Genomic DNA, 21,016 nt, shown 5'->3' with positions numbered 1-21,016 from the left:
ACGTGCTTCCGGTCAAGTACGTACGGCTCCCGAGGGCCACACGCGCTAAAGAATCGGCATGTTTTCTGTATACTGAATCGTGTTTTGTATTGTTTGTTGTGACGTTATGACCCCGTGCCTTTACTGAACAATTGTGATTAAAGGGCTTTATATTTCCATTTAAAGCTTTCGTGACTAGGGATTCATATTCTTGGTTCTTTCGGTAAAGTCACGTAGAAGGGAAATAATACTGGTAGGAACGAAGTGGACCAGACCACCAATAGATTAATGTGTCCGTCCGTCCGCGTTTGTCCGTCCGTCCGTCCGCGTTTGTCCGTCCGTCCGCGTTTGTCCGTCCGTCCGTCCGTCCGCGTTTGTCCGTCCGTCCGTCCGTGTATCAACATCGCCCCCTACTGCAAACACTTGGCATGACCCTGTCCGACAAGATGGCCGCCCGCTCCCCCTGCGATATGTGAATTAAACAAGATGGCCGTCGCTTCCGGCGCATCACGGCAAAACTTTAAACTTCGCTTCAAAATTACTTTACTGAAACGCAGCACGTTTATTTAAAAAATTACGTTACTGAAACGCTGCACGCTTTTTTAACACAGAGACAAGAAACATTTATTAACACAGAGACGAGATACATTTAATCGCCTTATTTGTGCACGAAAAGCACGGCACGAGGCCTAGTGCGGCAGGCTTCGTGAGGCCTAGTGCGGCAGGCTTATTAACACAGAGATGAAACGCAGCACGTTTATTTTAAAACAATTATTTTACTGAAACGCAGCACGTTTTTTAACACAGAGACAAGAAACAATTATTAACACAGAGACGAGATACATTTAATCGCCTTATTTGTGCACGAAAAGCACGGCACGAGGCCTAGTGCGGCAGGCTTCGTGAGGCCTAGTGCGGCAGGCTTATTAACACAGAGATGAAACGCAGCACGTTTATTTAAAAACAATTATTTTACTGAAACGCAACACGTTTTTATAACACAGAGACAAGAAACATTTATTAACACAGAGACGAGATACATTTAATCGCCTTATTTGTGCACGAAAAGCACGGCACGAGGCCTAGTGCGGCAGGCTTCGTGAGGCCTAGTGCAGCAGGCTTATTAACACAGAGATGAAACGCAGCACGTTTATTGTTGTTGTTGTGCATATTGGCAGTGGTACCTGACTCGGCTGAATCTGCAGCCCGGCAGCGGCAGAGCAGAGGCAGCGAGAGGCCTCGTCGCTGCTGCTATTCACTCGCTTATAGTTCTACCGTGTTCACTACATCTGTCGTGTTCACTACATCTGCTGTGTTCACTACATCTCTGCCGTGTTCACTATCATCTCTACATCTCTGTCGTGTTCACTATCATCTCTACATCTCTGTCGTGTTCACATCTCTGTCGTGTTCACTATCATCTCTACATCTCTGTCGTGTTCACTATATCTCTGTCGTGTTCACTATCATCTCTACATCTCTGTCGTGTTCACTACATCTCTGCCGTGTTCACCACATCTCTGCCGTGTTCACCACATCTCTGCCGTGTTCACCACATCTCTGCCGTGTTCACCACATCTCTGCCGTGTTCACTACATCTCTGCCGTATTCACTACATCTGCTGTGTTCACTACATCTCTGCCGTGTTCACTATCATCTCTACATCTCTGTCGTGTTCACTATATCTCTGTCGTGTTCACTATTATCTCTACATCTCTGTCGTGTTCACTACATCTCTGCCGTGTTCACCACATCTCTGCCGTGTTCACCACATCTCTGCCGTGTTCACCACATCTCTGTCGTGTTCACTACATCGTATTCACACGCAAGTATTTCTACTTGTGCTTTGATTATTTAGCTGCTGGCTGCATGTTTGGTGGCGATGCTACCGTTATAGCAGCACCAACTGCGGTTGGTTCTGGGTCCATGGAAACGACGCTTTTCACTGCGAGTTTGTAAAGGGTTCCAGCAGCAAATGCGGTCTCTGTTTCAGCAAGCATCTTTTCAACGTGGGCGTCCAGACAACCAGACAACCATTGGGGTCTTCAAAGTCGTGGTTGTTTTCGGTATCCATGTCGTGCGCGCGAATAAAAACTCGAAGTGCCAAACAAACACTGCTCAATGTAGTACTGTTATATGAATATGCCAAACGCCCGTTTATTCAACTCTATGTAGACGACATAAAATTCACCAAGGTGCCGTTTATTCCTTCTATTTTATTTCACCTTTATACTAGTAAATGCATTCGAGTTTCCCCATCTAAGGTCAATTAATCTCAGATGTGATCGTTTGGAAATGAAAGACTACGAGTCTTTAAATCTCACAGCGTTTCTTGTCAAAACAAACACTTTTAATTAACGTTACACTAGAATACAGTAATTTTTTCTTTAACTCCTCTATACCCGGTCGATATCCCTGTACCGGTACTAAGTATTATTCCTACCAGCCCACCCCGCAGGGTCCTGTTAAATATTATCACGTTTCGATTGCAACACAAGCAATCATCATCAGGTGTGAAAACTACAGCAAGAACATTTTAGCTGAAGACTTCAACTACATTTTTAATTGTTTGATTTTTATTATTGCCCTTCTACCTGACTTTACCGAAAGAACCGAGAATAAGAGCTTGATAGCTAATCGGATTCCCCCTGCAGTATAAATACAGAATCTGATTCAAGGTGGGTTGGTAGAGGGGGGGCGTGACGTCAGCACGCACGTGGCCGTCTCGACATTGTCGGGCGCGGTGACGTCATCGCCGCACACGCACGAAGCCGCGCGCCAGCCAGCCAGGAATCCAGGCAGCAAACATTTATTTCTTCTAATATAGTAAGAATTATGACACGTTAGTTCTACTTATTGTATGACATTCGCCGCAACGACGCTCGTGATGATTTTTAGAAGCGCTTTCCAATTGTATCTGAAAAATTAAAACGTAACGGACGTGACATCACCGCCCCCTCCCCCAAACGTTACGCCCACCGCTCCTCGTGCGATGACGTCACGCCGCAGAGCCTCGCCCACCGCGATGACGTCACGCCGCAGGCTCCCCCACAGACGGCGGCGAAGTTGGGAGTGTTGGGGGGTGCGTGGGGGCGGGGTGTTGGGGGGTGCGTGGGGGCGGGGTGTAGGGGGGGGTGTTGGGGGGTGTGTGGGGGCGGGGTGTTGGGGGGGGTGTTGGGGGGGGCGGGGTTTAGCGGGGGTGTTGGGGGGTGCGAGGGGGCGGGGTGTAGGGGGGGTGTTGGGGGGTGCGTGGGGGCGGGGTGTAGGGGGGGTGTTGGGGGGTGTGTGGGTGCGGGGTGTTGGGGGGAGTGTGGGGGCGGGGTGTAGGGGGGGTGTTGGGGGGTGCGTGGGGGCGGGGTGTAGGGGGGTGTTGGGGGGTGTGTGGGGGCGGGGTGTAGGGGGGGTGTTGGGGGGTGCGTGGGGGCGGGGTGTAGGGGGGGGTGTTGGGGGGTGTGTGGGGGCGGGGTGTTGGGGGGGTGTTGGGGGGTGCGTGGGGGCGGGGTGTAGGGGGGGGGTGTTGGGGGGTGCGTGGGGGTGGGGTGTAGGGGGGGTGTTGGGGGGTGTGTGGGGGGGGTGTTGGGGGGTGCGTGGGGGCGGGGTGTAGGGGGGGGGTGTTGGGGGGTGCGTGGGGGGGGGGGGTGTTGGGGGGTTAGTGGGGGCGGGGTGTAGGGGGGGTGTTGGGGGTGCGTGGGGGCGGGGTGTTGGGGGGGGTGTTGGGGGGTGTGGGGGGCGGGGTGTAGGGGAGGGTGTTGAGGGGTGCGTGGGGGCGGGGTGTAGGGGGGTTTGTGGGGGCGGAGTGTTGGGGGGGGGTGTTGGGGGGTGCGTGGGGGCGGGGTGTAGGGGGGTGTTTGGCGGTGCGTGGGGGCAGGGTGTAGGGGGGGGTGTTGGGGGGTGCGTGGGGGCGGGGTGTAGGGGGGTGTTGGGGGGGGTGAAGGGGAGAGAGGGGGTGAGTGAGGGGGTGAGTGGGGGGGTGAGTGGGGGGGTGAGTGGGATGGTGAGTGGGGGGTGTGTGGGGGCGTGAGTGGGGGGGGGGGTGAGTGGTGGGGGGCAAGTGGGGGGGGGGGCGAGTGGGAGGGTGAGTGGGGCGGGGTGAATGGGGGGGGTGTGAATGGGGGGGGGGGTAGAGAGGGGGGTAGAGAGGGGGGTAGAGAGGGGGTGTAGAGAGGGGGGGTAGAGAGGGGGTGGGGTAGAGAGGGGGGGGCGAGTGGGAGGGGGCGAGTGGGAGGGTGTATGGGGTGGACAGAGAGGGGGGCCGGCAGTGACGTCACCGCCGCGCCGGACGTGACGCCACTCCCGGACGTGACGTACGTCGCGCGCCACGCCAGGTTGCAACACATGTTGGAGCTCCCGGGCGCAGCAGCAATAGCAGTAGCAGCCTGCGGAGCGAGGCCCCGCGAGTGAGCGCAGCCGCCGCCGCCTCTCCCTCCCTCCCTCCTCCTCCTCCCTCCCCTAGCCGAGCGCGTCGAACTTCAGCCGCGTCCGCTGGGTCTTTGCCTTCCGCGCAGGACAGCTGCCCGCGTCTCATCGCCGCCGCCGCCGTCGTCGTCCGTCTCCCCTCTTGCCCTGCTCCTCCTCCCACTCCCTCCGCCTTCATTGTTTTAGGAGCGAACATGGCGGACGACCCGACGGCGGCCGACAGGAACGTGGAGATCTGGAAGATCAAGAAGCTCATCAAGAGCCTCGAGGCGGCGCGCGGGTGAGGCGGCGAGCGCTGGTGGCGGCGATGGCGGCATCAGTCGAGCAGCAGTGGGGAAGGGAGGGCGGCGGCGGTGTGGCGGGGTGAGGGGGTAGCCCGGGTTTTAGCTGGAAGCGACGCGGAGGCCGAGGGCAGTGGCGAGGCGGGCGAGTGACGCAGCCGAAAAACGAGGGGGGCTTCCTTTTCCGTTCCGTCGTCTCTCGCCGTGTCTCTGCGCCACGTGGGTCTGCGTGGTCGTAGCGATGCGCGCACTGCGCTACGAACCCGGCGACCCCCCCCGTGTGATTGCCGGCTACGGCTGGTGTCGGTGGCACGTGGTGTTTGAACCTTCTCCTGGGCCCTCCCTCCCTCGGTGCGATTATTTGGCTTTAAAACGAGTACGTGATGCGGTGTTTAATCAACGTTGGCATTGTGGATGAAGCAAAGGTCGCCAGGCCTACGTGTGGGGTACTGGCCACATCACACATGTGCGCGGTGTCGTTCTTTATAGGCGTTCGCCATCGGTACGCGTGTCACACGTGTGTATGTGCCGAGGTAAGGGGGGGGTGGAGATCGTCGTCTTTCCCCAAGCTGTTCGTGCTCACGAGGTTGTGTAATGGGCCGTGGTGCTGGTGAATGTCCGTGAGTTGCCGCCCACGCCAAGGGTGGTTTACTCTCTCTACCCCAACATGGATGGATGTGGTGTGTACGGGCTCCCTTGGCCAGTGATGGCGAGCATACATGAGTGTTGGTCCCCCCCCCCTCGGGTTGTCGCGACCCCTGGTGAAATTATGTGGTGGCTCCGTTTGACCTTTTCGTGTTAAGTGCCTCGTGGTTTTTTTAATGTCGCGAGACTCGACTTGTTTTTTTCCTAATATAAATACCTCTACAATATTCAGTGTTCATTTTGGTTATCGGGCTTTTATGTGTGTCAGATAAGGTCATCCCAAAATCGACGAGATTCATGAATTGCAACCCCTCTGATACCAATTTTGAGAATGCACATGCAAATTTGGGATTTTACGCCACTCTTATGACCACGTTTGCCATGAACTAGCCGTTGATGACAATTAGACGTGCCGTGTGACTTGCGGTGGATTAAAATAGATTGTCAACGCAGCTAATGCGTTTGGGCAATTGTCAGAATGTGTTATTGACACACTAATCGCAAGCGTCAATCGACGGCCCCGCGCACCTGTTTTTGCGGCCCTGGCACGTGTAAGGCGTGTTATTGGGGCTCTATTAGGGAAGGAGGGTTCGTTGTTTGTCCCATTACCATGGCTCGTGGTCAGTTCGAAGGTAGCGCAGTGGATAGGTAGCGCACTGCGATATTGAACCAAGCTGCCACGGTTATCATCGATAGTGAGTGGCGATTCCAGAACCTGGTGCTTGCCATACCTTCGCTGGACCATCAAAGTAAAATAGTCAAACAACCCTCACGATGATTGAAGTGGCGTGGGGAAGCCTCAATTCAGCAAGGTGTTGTTGTCAACGGGCCTTACAAATGTTTGTATTTATAATGATAATGTATTTAATTTTAATATAATTCATGTTTTAAGTCGCTTTCAACTGGGACATCTTTCAAGGCCGTGGATTTTGGCTTGTTGAACGTGTTCTTGTGTACCGTAGTTAATGGTTCAAAATATTCCTTATTACAGCGATCAGGTCGTGTTTTTCAGATGGACACCCAATTGATAACTCGGACAACACGTGTGCCCTTCGACTGCGTTGTAAAGCAGCTACGCGATGTCTATATTTTTAGTGTGTGCCCCTCTTGCATCTTCATTTGCACTTTTTCATTACAGCATCCAATTCCACTCCTATTTCCCTCCTATAAAATACATCGTAGAAACCCTTCTCCCACTCTCTAGATGTGCGTGTCAACCCCCCCCATCCCATGTATCACGTTCACACGCTTTATAAATCCTAATTGTTTTACGTACAGTATTATGGAGACTCGCCCTCAATCTCGGCTGCTTTCCGACCAGCAGTTGACAAGGGCAGCTGAACTGTACAGCACCGTAAGCGTGTCGAAACAGCACCGGGGCACCAATTGCCTTTAGTCGAATTAACACGACGCATTAATTCTGAACTTATTTGCTCAAAATGAAGCAAGCGTCGCCGAATAGGTGGTGCGGTTCATTCCCCCACAGGCGCAAGGAAAACACGGATGGCTTGTGCAACAGCAAAACCTGCCTCCGGCTACCACCCCCTACCCCCCCCATGCTACTAAGGCCGCTTTTTAAAAAAGTCGTTCACTATATCCACTGCTCGATGAAGGTCCATTGTGCCAGTGCCAACATTGCTATGCAGCAGCAATCCTCCCCTCCTCGGCTCTGCTCAAATGTGTATTTTCCTTCTGTGCGTGTGTGCTCTCGGTCTAGGTTGTTCGATTTTGCCATATGTTGCCAAAGAAGGCATTTTTGGGCTATCATTTCAGGAAATGGCTATACCTTATTTTTGTGACTGTATCGTCTGCACTCGTACAGAGTACGTCTTGGGCACCCATTTATTGCAAATGTTTTTTTTAAATTCTCTATTACTTGATTGGCAAAGCAAGTAAAATGAGTTCATGATTTGTATCGTGACCACACCCGCAGATTTCAGTTGCGAACGAGGCTTGTAACATTTTGTTCACACAGCAGTTTTGGTTTGGCGTATTAAAACAAACATTTGCCTGGTACGGGTTTTGGAATAACGTTTGCACAATAAGCAGCAACACTGCAGTGCATTTCGGCAAGCGCGTCGCGACACTGGCCCCGTGGCTCTGTCCCGGGTTTGCCAAGTACAACACGACGATATTAAATGTGGTACTTGGTTGCTTATTACAGAAAACTGGGAATTTACAGCGGTCCGCTTCATAAATGTGGGTGGGACTCGTTAATTTGTTCCTGGAATGCCACCTCTCGCTGCAATGGCTGCTAGGGTCATCCTGCTGTGTTTTTTAATCAACTCTGTGACTTAATCAGTGTATTTGGTTTTAAAGATTATATATCTTTTGAAATATAATGCAGTTTGCTTTGAACTAGCTTTTTTGGTCGAGTGGCAATACTGTGATGGTCTGATGTGTGTCACACACCGTTTCCACCCTGCATTAGGTGGTCTATTCGTTGCAGGAGCATTGTCTAGAATGAGTCAACTAGTTGAAATTACATTTAAAGCTTTTTGTTAAGTCTGGGCATAGTAGGTTTTTTAATATGTACATTGTCTTAATAGTAACTTATCAAATGCCATGGTTATTTTTGTCTTCGTAATTATATAATGCTCTATATAAATACACTTTATATACAGTGGCATGAGAGAAAAGGCTGACGGAGGCAGCTGCTGACATGGTTTTCTGACGCCAACATTTTGAATTGGCGAGGGGGGGGGGATTTAAATACGCTGCCCTAATTTGCTTGTCCTGAACTGGACACGTAATTTTCCTTGTGCATGTGTGAGGTGAATTTTCGTCTAATTTGCCCCAACACAGCAGTCGTGTGGCAAAAACCGTGTGACTGCTTTTTTTTTAAACTAGCCAGATCTAGCTGCATCTGGATCTTTTCTAGGCTAATTAGCAATGCAGTACTGAGTGTGTGATATGCTACCAAGGTGGATGCATTCATTATTTTTGTTTTCAGCCAATCTCAGGTGAAGCATCTGACGAATACATCTGCTTTGGTAATTAACTTTTTGTATTGACAAGTTAAGATGATGGTTTATTTATTTTTACAAACACTGCTTCGGGGTTTAAATGTAGTTATTCCCAGGTAATGGAATGTATAACTACTGCATTTTCAGTTATAATGTGTACTTGTGTGTAAATGTCGTGTAATAGATTATGACGATGTATTATTAGTCCATTGCTCAGTTAACTGAAACACACTGAACAATAACTCTCAAATTAAAATTAATAAAAATGTGTCAGCGTTACATCCCAAATTATTGGCCATTAGCCCATATCTAAATGAGGCACAGTGGGTGGCAGACAATGCTGCACACGCTTAATGGTCGCTACGAGGCAGAATTGCATCTTGAGGGTTTGCAAGGCAGCGGGAATGCTCGAGACACGAGTCCAATTTGGGCACAGGGCAAAGTCGTGGGGCATTACTGGCTAGAGCCCAGTGCCAGTACAATCCCACAAAAACAAACCCTCTCCTCCTTCCTTGAGGCTGTCGCACATAATGCTCAGTTTGTGCCGGTAGGTTGCTGTGCAGTTGACGGTGACGTTGGAGAAATTATGCCCTGCCCCCGTATACTGATGAAAATAGTAATTTTACAAGACCGTGCAGAACAAAACACAGCACTTGCACAGAAATGTTCAGGAATTATTATACATGTGACGTCTTAACGTGCTAAACATTCCAAATGTGTATCCTACAAATTGACGTGTGCTTTCGCTGGTCCGCAAACAACCCATTGTTTACAAGGTTGCCTTAAAAACATATGGTGTGAAAGTAATGGTTTAAGATGCTATATAATAATTTACACTGTCATGGTTCGTGTTGTAAGGGATGGTGGGGGTTTCATGGAGACAGTGCATTAGAGTATTTTGCATTTATCCTGCTCCTGTCTGCAAACTTGGGATTTTTTCAGTGCAGCTAGTTTTCAGGCCATATGTGCAACGTTTAGGTGGAGTAAATTTAACAAGGTCACAGTTTTCTTGTGAAATGTATGTGTGCATTTTCAAGCACTGCATTTAATTGCTGCTGGATACACATGAACACCACGTTGGTGAAACAGATGATTGATTACAAAGCAGTGATGGACTCTCAGCCAATTTATAGAATGCCCCCAAGGGAGTAAAACTAAAAAAATATTGAGTGATAAAATAACAAATGGAGTGCAGCTAATCAGGACTGCAGGCTTTGACACCACAATTGTTTGAATCCTTTGTTTTCAAGCGCATATAAAATGGCTGATCTTAATTGCCAATTTGTGGCCTGTGATGGTAGTTATTCATCTATTCGTTTTTTGTGTGATCCCCAGGAATGGCACCAGCATGATCTCACTGATCATCCCACCCAAGGACCAGATCTCGCGCGTGTCCAAGATGCTTGCAGACGAATTTGGCACAGCCTCCAACATCAAGTCGCGCGTCAACAGGCTCTCCGTGCTCGGAGCCATCACGTCTGTACAGCAGAGGCTCAAGCTCTACAACAAAGGTGACAGCGGCGTTGGTGTGGTCTCTGGGGTTCTCTCGCTTCTAACCGCTGGCACCACTCCAGGGCTACCTGTGTGTAATCATACTTATACCATGTCCACGGCAATTATATGTCCTTGCTGAGCGAAGGAAAATTCCTGAAACTGCCCATTAGTTAATATACCCAAGGGTGTCTGCTTATGCTTCTCCTGTGGTGGCAGATTCTTTTGGGGGTTTAGATAAGCTGTTAGCATGGCATTGGAATATTGGTGTGTTTGTGCATGGAGTATTTGCCTGTGCCAAATTGCCAGTAATACACCCAATTTCCTCGCATTTTGAAAGTTAGGCAGGGTTCAGCTTGGATGAGCATCTATCATGTATAAAAGATGTTCTAGGCAGTACAGCAGTTTATATTGTTGTGCTGTACTTCTATGGTCACATCTAGCCCCCCCACCCCCATTTCACCACCCTGCACTGACCAACGTGGTGAAGTATAGTCCTATTACTAGTCCTATTACCCCCATCACCCACACGGCATGGGCCCTACAAGCTCGCCAGCACTGCATGGGGAGGCCCTTATCCAGCAGTGGATTAACAAATGGTATGAGTCGGGAGTCTTTAGATTCTATCTAACATGTACACATACGTAGATGGAGTGGTGGGGATGTGCCCACATGCCTGTCACGCATGGCGGTGTGCATTCAGAAAGTGTGTGCACCGTGCACTGATGGCTCAATTACTGATGACTGTAAGCTGCGCGTGTGCCTCTCTGATGCCCCACAGCAATAAATCTGGCAGCATGGTAGGGAACGAGATTTCCAGCCACTAGACACACATTTTATTTCCCTCTGGCTCTTGACGCTTTGCGAAACAAGTGTAAAATGGCTGAAGGCTGTATGTTGTTAAATGTACGTTTCCATGTAATTGCTCACCTTTAGCATAAAGTTGGTGGTGGTCCGTTCAGGAGACAACACTATTTTTAGTTTCAGCTTAAGACTGAAAGTTGATTTTTCTTTTTTGAAAAAAAAAATCAGCTCCTGGCTGACCTTTTATTTTCAATAATTTAGTTCCATTGTTTTACTCAGCGCTTCATCCTCGTCCCCTGTTAACACAGGCACTTTTCTCAATCTCCTATTTGGTTAAAGGTTATCTCCTTCTATAGTGCTGCTTGTGTTTTATTATATCCATTCCATTTTTTATTCTACTGCAGTTTTGTTTAACTTAAAAATGCCGATATGACAACAGTGACACTTGATGGGTTGTGCTGTTGTGGTGGGTTTCAGTTTGTGATTGCAAGATGTGTAAAGGCTTCAGATCTATTTATACAGTATGCTTATGTAAATTGCATATATATATGCTGGAGGTATTCTGTTGCAATTAGCAAAGGAAGCCATGCTGTGAGACAGGCTGCTTGTAATGTTCAATCAGGCCAGATATTTTAATTATGGGTTTTTTGTGGCATTTACATGTTCCTTGCTCAGAATATTTCTGATCAACATGCAGTCAATGTCCTGTAGCTTCCTTACCACACCTGATATGAGAGGTATAGCCCTTGATCCGTGTTTCCCTATCTACAGTCCCTCCCAATGGATTGGTGGTTTACTGTGGCACGATCGTCACAGAGGAGGGTAAAGAGAAGAAAGTCAACATCGATTTCGAGCCTTTCAAGCCCATCAACACTTCGCTCTACTTGTGCGATAACAAGTTCCACACAGAGGTGCGTAAGTGTGGCTGCTATTGCTATGTTATTTAATGTAATGGTATGAGTCGGGAGTCTTTAGATTCTATCTAACTTGGACGTGCATTTCAAAAGCTTTCATTTTAGAGCTACAAAATGTTTTCATGGTGCTTTTGTATTCATCTTGCAGAAAAAATTACATCTGTTTAGTTTTTTTTTAATTGAGTGAAATAGGTAATAATGATATAAAAACCCCGGCTTACTTCTGTAAACCAGAAATAAAATAGAATTTGTTTAACTCTGGCGTTTACTTTGTACGTCCTGTGTTTTCCCAAAGGTTTGTAGGAGGGCCACCACCGTGTGTGTTGGAATGATGCCGTTTGGACCCGGAGGTGGATAAAATGCCATGCTGTGTGTCTCTATGCAGGCTCTGACGGCGCTACTATCAGACGACAGCAAGTTTGGCTTCATCGTGATGGATGGAAATGGTGCACTCTTTGGCACGCTGCAGGGCAACACTCGAGAGGTCTTGCACAAGTTTACTGTGGACCTCCCCAAAAAGCACGGTCAGTCTTTTACGAACACACTGCTAAGTATTACCCAGTTGGCTTTTTAAAACAGCCTTTTTTGTGATTGTGTTAAAAAAAAGCATCGCCTGACAGAGTTGAGTTGTGTGCAGGGTTGTTTTGCATTTGCACCGTAATCTGGATTAATGCACTTGTACTGCAGCTTGCTTAATGAAACCAATTTGCATCGAGGATATAAGCAGCTTTCCGATGATCCTGTTGGATTTTCCACATCTGATCTGTTTATTTTTTTACACGAGTGAAACTTAATCCAGTTAAAACCAATCACATCCACTTAAAAAGAGCAGATAGCACGTGTTTACATGCTTGTGTGTTTGCACACCTGTAAGAAACTCCCACATATTCTGTAGTGAGCTGAACCAAGCTTTGATTTGGTCAAGCCGTTAAATGTCAGCATTTCCACTCAGGTCCTCAGAGGTCACAACATGAATAAGCAATGTGTATTGAGAAGCTGATTATTTTGCATGCAACCATATGGAAACCATTGTAGAAAACATGACTTTTGCTGAAATTTTGTGCTTAGCCTTTGTCATTTCACTGGTCAATTGTGCAAACCTAACAGCAGGTTTGAAAATGAATAATGTAAAAGCTTTGCTGTTACCTTTTTTCCTAACCATACTTTTGATTTCCAACACCTCTTAACAGGTCCCTAAAATATTATTTAGGTCTTTCGGTGAAGCCACGTATTTAGCAGCTCTCTCGCTATATTTTTTCACCTGATGAGGATTGCTTGTGTTGCGATCGAAACGTCGTGATAATTTTATTATTTTTCTATCTACGTGGCTTTACCCAAAAGACCCAAAGAATATGAATTCCTGTAGTCACGAAAGCTTTAATTAAGTCAAGATTTTAGGTCCCTGGAATTTATGGGGTTATAATCAGACTTCATCTTCAAATGTAATCGCTGACAGGCCTCATCAACAGCATATGCTGGCACCTGCATCAGCTTGAGTCACAAATAAAATGTGTCTTACACTGTTCTATTTTGGTTTTAGTAAATAATAAAATCCACGTTTGTTCCCGAGAAATTCTACCTCAATCTCTTGTGAACAGCTTTTTTTTACCTATGTCTTCATTTTATCTGCGTGGGCAGCTGTGTTTTGTCATAGTCATGTCTTGTTTACAAACATTGCTCTCTACCCTCCCACCGCTGGTGGTTGTTACTAGCCGAGGTCACCTCCCTCGCGCTTGCTTCATGTGACCTGCTTACTGAATCTATCTCTCTCTCTGTCTCGTAGGACGTGGAGGTCAGTCAGCGCTGCGTTTTGCGCGGCTTCGCATGGAGAAGCGGCACAACTACGTGCGAAAGGTGGCGGAGACAGCCGTGCAGCTCTTCATCTCCAACGACAAGCCCAACGTAGTGGGCCTCATCCTGGCAGGGTCGGCTGATTTCAAGACGGAGCTCAGCCAGTCCGATATGTTTGACCCGGTGGGTTTTTTTGTTGTTGTTCCAGCCCGGGTTGTTATAGACCGATTTCATATTTGTCATCTCTAGTGGTCTTTTCTGCTACTTAGTATGACACCCCCCCACCCCCCTCCTGACATTGATTCCACCATCAGCATATGTTAGTGCAGCAGCCGCAGTTTATGTGCTCCCATAATTTTGTTGCCAAAATGGTGTTGTGTTTTTTATTTAATCAATTAGCAGTCTGCTCAAAGCCTAAATCTGGGAAAATAGTATTGAGTTGTTTGAAACGGTGATTTTTCGCTCGCAACCATTTCTTTTGACGACGCAACCTCCGATCTGCCTCAAGCTGGCCTCGTTGTCAAGCATGTCTCTGGAAACAGACAAGGCCAACGTCGTTTCTGTTGCAACTTCCAGTCGTCTGGAATTCACTGCCTTTCTCACTGCGCCGCACGTCATCATCAGTGTTGGCCTTTTGTCAGGATCCTAAGACTTTTTTGTTCTTTCAAGCTGCTGTTTAATTCCTGCCTGTTAAAGCTTGTATTAATGAATGGGATGATGGTAATAAAGAGAATGGGGGAGGATTCAACAAGGTTGTTTTAGGACAAGACAGTTCTAAGTAATAATTAAACTTGCAATCCGCACAGGAATCTCTCGCTCTCTAAGAGAGAGAATGACTTGAGAGGTGCAAGGAATTGGAGACTGGGAAAAATGGTAGTCACCGGGTACGCCGGCACCAAGATCCTACAAATCTCTGCGATCCTCTCCATAATAAGGCGTTATCGGTCAATTCATTAGTCTTTACATGAACTGTGTGGGTGGGAGAAAAGACACGGGATAGAATGGTGACAAATTGGGGTAATGATTTGGACTTGAATTGCAGAAGTGTCTCGGCAGTGTGGACGACCAACAGGAGGGAATTCCAGACTACAGGGACACCAGTGGGGCAACTGATCACCGAGCAGAGATTGAATGAGGTCTCTTGCATAAGGTCGTGGTTACTGTGGTCGAGCTAATGGGGGAGAACAGTTGAGCTAGTGTCATGAATTAGGCAAACTCGGAATTTTAAATAATTCTCTTAACGTGAAGGGTGTGATTTTAATTGGTTGAGATATTAAGCCGCTTTATAATTATATTAATAATTACACAAATCTTTAAAGTGTCTGAAAGTACTGGAGTCGTGTAACTGGCCAGAGTGAGATGTTAGAGAAGAGGTAAGTGAGGATGAGTAAGTGCGGATGAGTCCATGGAGGAACTTAATGGTGGTGAGGATGATTTTGCATTTGATTTGGTTTATTTGGCTAGAAAATGAGTGGGTATTGAAGTGTGATCTGTTATCGTTGCCCATTTGCGCGTATGGACGTCCGAGTTGGGTGTATGGAGTCTTATGGTGCCATTCTGCATCGGCAATTTGGAGGTCAAGGCTTTGGGGAGCCCATTTTGGAATGGAGTGACATAGTCAAGGCAAGAGGTGATGAAGGCAGTGTTGTGGGTCTTGGCTGTAGTGAGGGAATAGAAGTGGCAGATCTGGGAAATCTTGTACAAGTGTGGGATAAATATATTCTTTCCAAGTTGAGACGTTAGGGTGAGAAAGCCGAGTTCTAAACCGAGGATAATGTCAAGGTTTTCGATGTGAGATGCTTGGGGAAGGAGAGTTATAGACCCAGGATAATGCTGAGATTATTGACAATGCCAAGCTTGTTGATCCCAAAGAGGAGTACATGATGGGTTCTTTGTTGAGGCCATTTTTGTTTGCCAATTTGGCAAATTTCTGTTTTGGGTATATTTAACTTGATGAATTTAGAGAGTCCATGGTGAGACTGCATCAAGACAGGGTGTGACAGCAGATGGTGAGGAGGAGTGGTGTCTTAAGTGGAAATGTACAGCTGTTTCATCAGCATGGATAAAAAAAAAATACAATGACACGAGTTCTTTGTAGTTGCTCTTTGGAGCTATTATTCGCAAAAGCAATTTATATTTTTTACGCTTTGACATTTTTAATTGGTTTTCCCAAAAAAAATTACACTGGCATAATCAATTTATTGAATGTATTTGTTTATGATTTAATAGAGGTTGCAGTCAAAGGTGCTGAAGATTGTGGACATATCGTATGGAGGGGAAAATGGCTTCAACCAGGCCATTGAGCTGTCTCAGGAGGTGCTCACAAGTGTCAAATTCATCCAAGAGAAGAAGCTCATTGGTAAGTGATTGAATGAAATACACGGGGTTTCCAAATATGTATGTCAGTTGGTTAATGGTTGAATGGGGTGAATAAAGCTGTTAGATTATTGCAAAAAAAATCATGAGTATTCAAATATTCTTATCGTGCGTATGAGGTTTTGGTGATTGGTTGTTACTCCTTATTGTTGGCAAACTGCACACTCGTTTTCAAATAGAATTTAATCTTTTTAGAAAATGCATCATTGTTTAATAGAGATTTTTTAAAATATATTTCACTTCTAGCAGCTTAGCTGTTAAGCGGTGCCCACAACTTACATTTGCAACGTTATAGTTACACAAATAAATTATTCCATTTGATTGGAAGCCAGGGGTATATACCTTCAGGCAACATTTAGACTCATCACTGCCCTAAAATTGTGGTATATTTTCATAACATTTTCAGTCTTTGCACTTGTTATATAACATTTTAGTTTTGCATTAACTTAATAAAGGTGGAGCCAAACCTCTGCTGCATCGATCCCATGTGGCCCATGTGATGTTGAATCATGCCATGCCCACTCAGGCAAATACTTCGAGGAGATCAGCCAGGACACGGGAAAGTACTGCTTTGGGGTGGATGACACGCTGAGGGCACTGGAGATGGGCGCGGTGGAGATCCTCATCGTATGGGAGAATCTGGAGATTACGCGATACGTCCTGAGGTGCAACCCAGCTGAAGGTTAGCAGCGCATGGAAATACAAATGAAACAAACCTTGTGTGGTGACAAGCGTCTATAATCCAACGCTTTGGGCCTGGTTAGTAGGTTGCGTTACACCCACCTGGATCAGCGGATTTGAACTACAAAAATGCAGTTTGTTGTTGATGTGTTATTTTTGCATGTGGGTTATCACCATTTACAAATGCATGTTGTATAATGCCGTCTATATTTAGCGTTTCACACTTAGTTGGTTTAAAAAAAAAAAGCTTCGTGATAAACCATCGATGCTAATTGAAAGCAAACGGTGCGCATAATCCTTGTTGAAATTGGAATGGATTCTCATTCTTGCAAAAGCACCTGCTTAAACTTCGAATTTCTAACTCAACTTCACACACAGACTTTGAAATATGTTCAATTTTGGCCATGTGAAATCTAAATTCTTGACATGTTTATAACAGCTGAAGACCCGGAGAAGGTTTTGTATTTAACGCCAGAGCAAGAAAAGGACAAGTCACACTTCATTGACAAAGAGGTTTGTAATTTTAACTTTTGCAACCTTGGTGTACCACACTACAATTATTTACATCAATCAGGAATAACTGAACAGCAGTGGATGAATATCAGAGCAGAACTGCAAATCCTTAAATTTACATGGGTTAAAGTACCATATTTGACTTCCAGATATTTTGTGTTCAAGTTAACAGCCTTTGTTCTCTGTTTGGAAGTTAAAACATTATCTATTGTGGTTGAAGGGAAACGTATAGGACAAAGTGTAGAGAATAAGCTGCTGTGTTTTGCTTGTTGGTACATTATTTTTAACAGACGGGGGTGGAGCATGAGATGGTTGAGAACATGCCACTGCTCGAGTGGTTTGCCAACAACTACAAGAAGTTTGGAGCCACGCTGGAAATCATCACGGACAAGTCCCAGGAAGGCTCCCAGTTTGTCAGGGGCTTTGGAGGCATTGGAGGTGATGAAACCTGTGACAATATTCTTGATTGCATTATTTCCCATCGTTTTAGAAATACATATGAGTTGGTAAACAATTTCAATTTGTATACGTTTGAAATTTGGTGGTTTCCTTATTTTTATGATTAATTATACATTATATCTGGGCTATGGGTTAACCGTGCTTGCAAAAATTAGTTTTTACTTGCTCACTGGTTTATTACACATGCCATTACTGAGGAAAATACATGTTTTAGAGTTTAATTAAAATCTATTGAATTATCTGTTTTTGTTTTATCGCAGCCCACCGCTCCCTTCTATTACCCAGGATATGTTTGAGAATTGACTGAGCCAGATGTGACATTTGGGAATATCTGAATCCTAGTTAATGGACACTGCTGTGTTGTTTTCTGCCAGGCATCCTGCGATACCGGGTTGACTTCCAGGGGATGGACTTCCAGGGTGACGACGAGGAGTTCAATCTGGACGACTACTGAGGGACGGGCTCGGCGCCTCCGGCTTCAATCACGTGCCTAGAGTACACATGGCCACCGCGGGGGCAATTGGGAGAAAACCAACAACCAAAACCCGCCCAGCCCTGCCTTCTGAGAAATAGTTAAATTAATAACCCCGCCGGATATAAGTCTCGCACACCTGAGCCAGGCCTGAACCCTGACTTGACAAAAGGAAAAGAAAGACTGCTTGTTCATATTGTCCCACGACCTTATTGTTGGTTGCACATATCCAGCGGGCACCCTGTTAATAAAACTTAGTCTGTGTAACTACTTTGTTTCCCTTTCACCTGCGGTTCGTCTCCATTTCAGCCAAATTGCAAGTTGCCAACAAAAGCCTGGCCTCCTTGCAAAGGTTTTGGTCATTGTCCTCCTTTGCATCCAAACTCTTCCAATGACATTCTTAAGTAGTGTTGGTTTGCCTAGACTGAGCACTTCTCGTGGTTTCTTATATGCACATTGACTGCCAACCAATTTATACGTGTCCCTTTGGGGTAAGCGCATGTTTTGTGTGCGCGGCTATGAAATCACTGGGACTATTGGTCCACATGGGCCACATTTGGCAGTTGCTGCTTTTGCGTAGGATGCACCGACCCTGTGTCGTTACACAGACTAACAGGAGCTTCACGAATGCTGAGGATATCCCTTTTTTTTAACGAACCACAAATGAACTAAATCACACCAATCTGCACCACAGAACGGAGCCAGAATGAAGATCTCTGCGTCCATGGCCCAATATTTTTCGGAATGGAGAACTGATGCCAGAAGGACTAAAAAAGGAGCTTTGCCTGCAATCAAGAAGGCAGTTGTTGTTTGCACAGTGTTATTGGTGCATTGTTGATGTGTGTGAATTGCTGTTGCATTGTAAACATTTATGAGCAGAGTATTCCAAAATCTACAACATGGAAGTAGGATATTTTCATTTTTTTAATGCAGTGAGGTAAGGACCATCTTGCAGTTTTATTAATTTTCTTAATTGACGGTAGACTACCTATAATTTGTGCAGTCCCCATTCTGTTGCCAATCCCGAAAAAAAACTACAAGATGGTCCACAATTGCGCATATTTATTTGGAGTTTGAGGGGCCACTGTTGCTGCGTGCTTAATTCTATAGCACAGCTGTCTTGAAGCAAAACGGTGACTACACATTAGTTGGTTTTTCTCGCGAATTTTAAGTTCGGCTTTTTAAAGCTGCCCAAGGCAGGGCTGGCAACACTGTCCGGTGGTCTGTGAACTCGTTGTACAATGAATACCAGGGTTCTGCCATTGTATTTCATTGAACGTACAAAGAAATCCTGGTGTTATTACCCAACGAGAAATTGAAAGATTGAGGTCTTCCTCATTTTTCAGAGTAAATAAAAAAAGATTTAAATATTGCACGTTTCAGCGTTTTTGTGAAGTTTGAAGATTACGAATTTGCTTGACTGACAATTCATGGAAGGGTAATTTGACGCTTGAAACAAACTGAACTCGTCCGATGTTTGAAAATACACTGATACAATTCACTTGCATTTTACATTGGTTTTGTATGTCTTCCAATCACATTTTGAAAATAGAGCATGTGGTGTTGAACGCAAAGCACTTCAACTTGCATAAATGTTTTAAGTGTTACGGTTTTCCATTGGCAAATCATGTAACTAATAATTGATACATTGAATAACATTTGCAATAATCATTACGTTTTTTTTAAAAACTATAGAATCTGGATTTATACTGGAGGAATCTGAGTTAGAAAGCTCTTCAAATAATCGCGAAAGTATAACAGGCAATAGACCGGTTACTGCCACATGCGGCAAAGGGCTAACGTCCGATTTACGGAATGAACGAACACGTGACGTGAGTGTGACGTAACCTATGCCGCTTGTGATGTCATCACGAACGTTTTCGAGAAGGGGGCGGTGCTGATGAGAGGACGTGACACCAGTGGAACAGGACGCCTCGACATACGAACTTTGGACTTACGAAGACAGGAACAAACCTGTTCGTACGTCCAGTTGAATGTTCGGATCGAGAGTCGTAAGTTCAACCACCGCGCAATAGATGGTGGCGGTGGCATCTACATCTGCAAAACATGAAGATCTAGTAGCAGCTACGTCTACAGAACGTGAAGAACCAGTGACATCTACGTCTGCAGAACGTGAAGAACCAGTGGCATCTTCGTCAGTACAGAACGTGATGAACCGGTGGCATCTACATCTTCAGAACATGAAGAACCAGTGGCATCTGCAGAATATGAAGAACAACCAGTGGCATCTACCAATCTTAATTTTAGAACTTTCGTGACTGCAGGAATTATTATTTGGTTCTTTCGGTTAAGTCACGTCTAAAGATAAAATAATTAATTAAATAATAGAATACGACGTTTCGATTGCAACACAAGCAATCATCATCAGGTATAATGAAATAGCGACATAAAATCTAACCAGAAAACTATAGACAGACATATTAGCAGACAGATATCACCAAGATACATAGCGAGAGCAACACAGGTAACAGAGAGGGGTGATCGTCTCTGTGTGGTGGCCTTAAATAGACAGAGGGGGGGCGGAGGCAGAGAGAGGGAGGGGGGTTAGAGAAAAAAATAGCATATCAATGAGTGGTCAACAGACGTGGTGCTGCAAGTACGATGACACGGCAAGCAAGCCTGAAAATCAGGAGAAGGACACACTAAAATTAAATAACCTAGTAAAATATCGAAATGTAATGTAATACAACACAGAGGGTCGGTCAACACACAATTAACGCATAGCCTGGTTGATGACGTATTTCAAAGATTGCTAAGTTACAATTTAAGTGTGAACATTCTAAAGAGGACACAGGCAGAGAAAACAAGTCGCCAGAGAGAGAGAAAAAAGATAAACTTCCCCGTAGAAGTGGTTCAATCTAAAATTAATCTAAAATTAAGATTGAACCACTTCTACGGGGAAGTTTATCTTTTTTCTCTCTCTCTGGCGACTTGTTTTCTCTGCCTGTGTCCTCTTTAGAATGTTCACACTTAAATTCTAACTTAGCAAACTTTGAAATACGTAATCAACCAGGCTATGCGTTAATTGTGTGTTGACCGACCCTCTGTGTTGTATTACATTACATTTCGATATTTTACTAGGTTATTTAATTTTAGTGTGTCCTCCTGATTTTCAGGCTTGCTTGCCGTGTCATCGTACTTGCAGCACCACGTCTGTTGACCACTCATTGATATGCTAATTTTTTCTCTAACCCCCCTCTGTCTATT

General features: G+C 45.8%; 1 protein-coding gene across 1 annotated transcript; it reads left to right on the top strand.

The window, feature by feature from the left end:
- The first annotated feature begins 4,265 nt into the window (after positions 1 to 4,265).
- Positions 4,266 to 19,160, top strand: ETF1 (eukaryotic translation termination factor 1). The gene is made up of 10 exons (XM_078861608.1): positions 4,266 to 4,675; positions 9,623 to 9,798; positions 11,354 to 11,493; positions 11,882 to 12,020; positions 13,280 to 13,470; positions 15,517 to 15,646; positions 16,190 to 16,345; positions 16,784 to 16,857; positions 17,148 to 17,295; positions 17,691 to 19,160. The coding sequence occupies exons 1-10, from the start codon at positions 4,590 to 4,592 to the stop codon at positions 17,768 to 17,770; spliced, it is 1,320 nt and encodes a 439-aa protein (XP_078717734.1). The 5' UTR covers positions 4,266 to 4,589; the 3' UTR covers positions 17,771 to 19,160.
- Positions 19,161 to 21,016: the final 1,856 nt, after the last annotated feature.

The sequence above is a fragment of the Lampetra fluviatilis genome, chromosome 12 (assembly GCF_964198595.1).
Source record: "Lampetra fluviatilis chromosome 12, kcLamFluv1.1, whole genome shotgun sequence".
NCBI classification, from domain to species: Eukaryota; Metazoa; Chordata; class Hyperoartia; order Petromyzontiformes; family Petromyzontidae; genus Lampetra; species Lampetra fluviatilis.
Note: the sequence above shows the minus strand (reverse complement) of the source record. Positions and strands in the feature narration are given on the sequence as shown.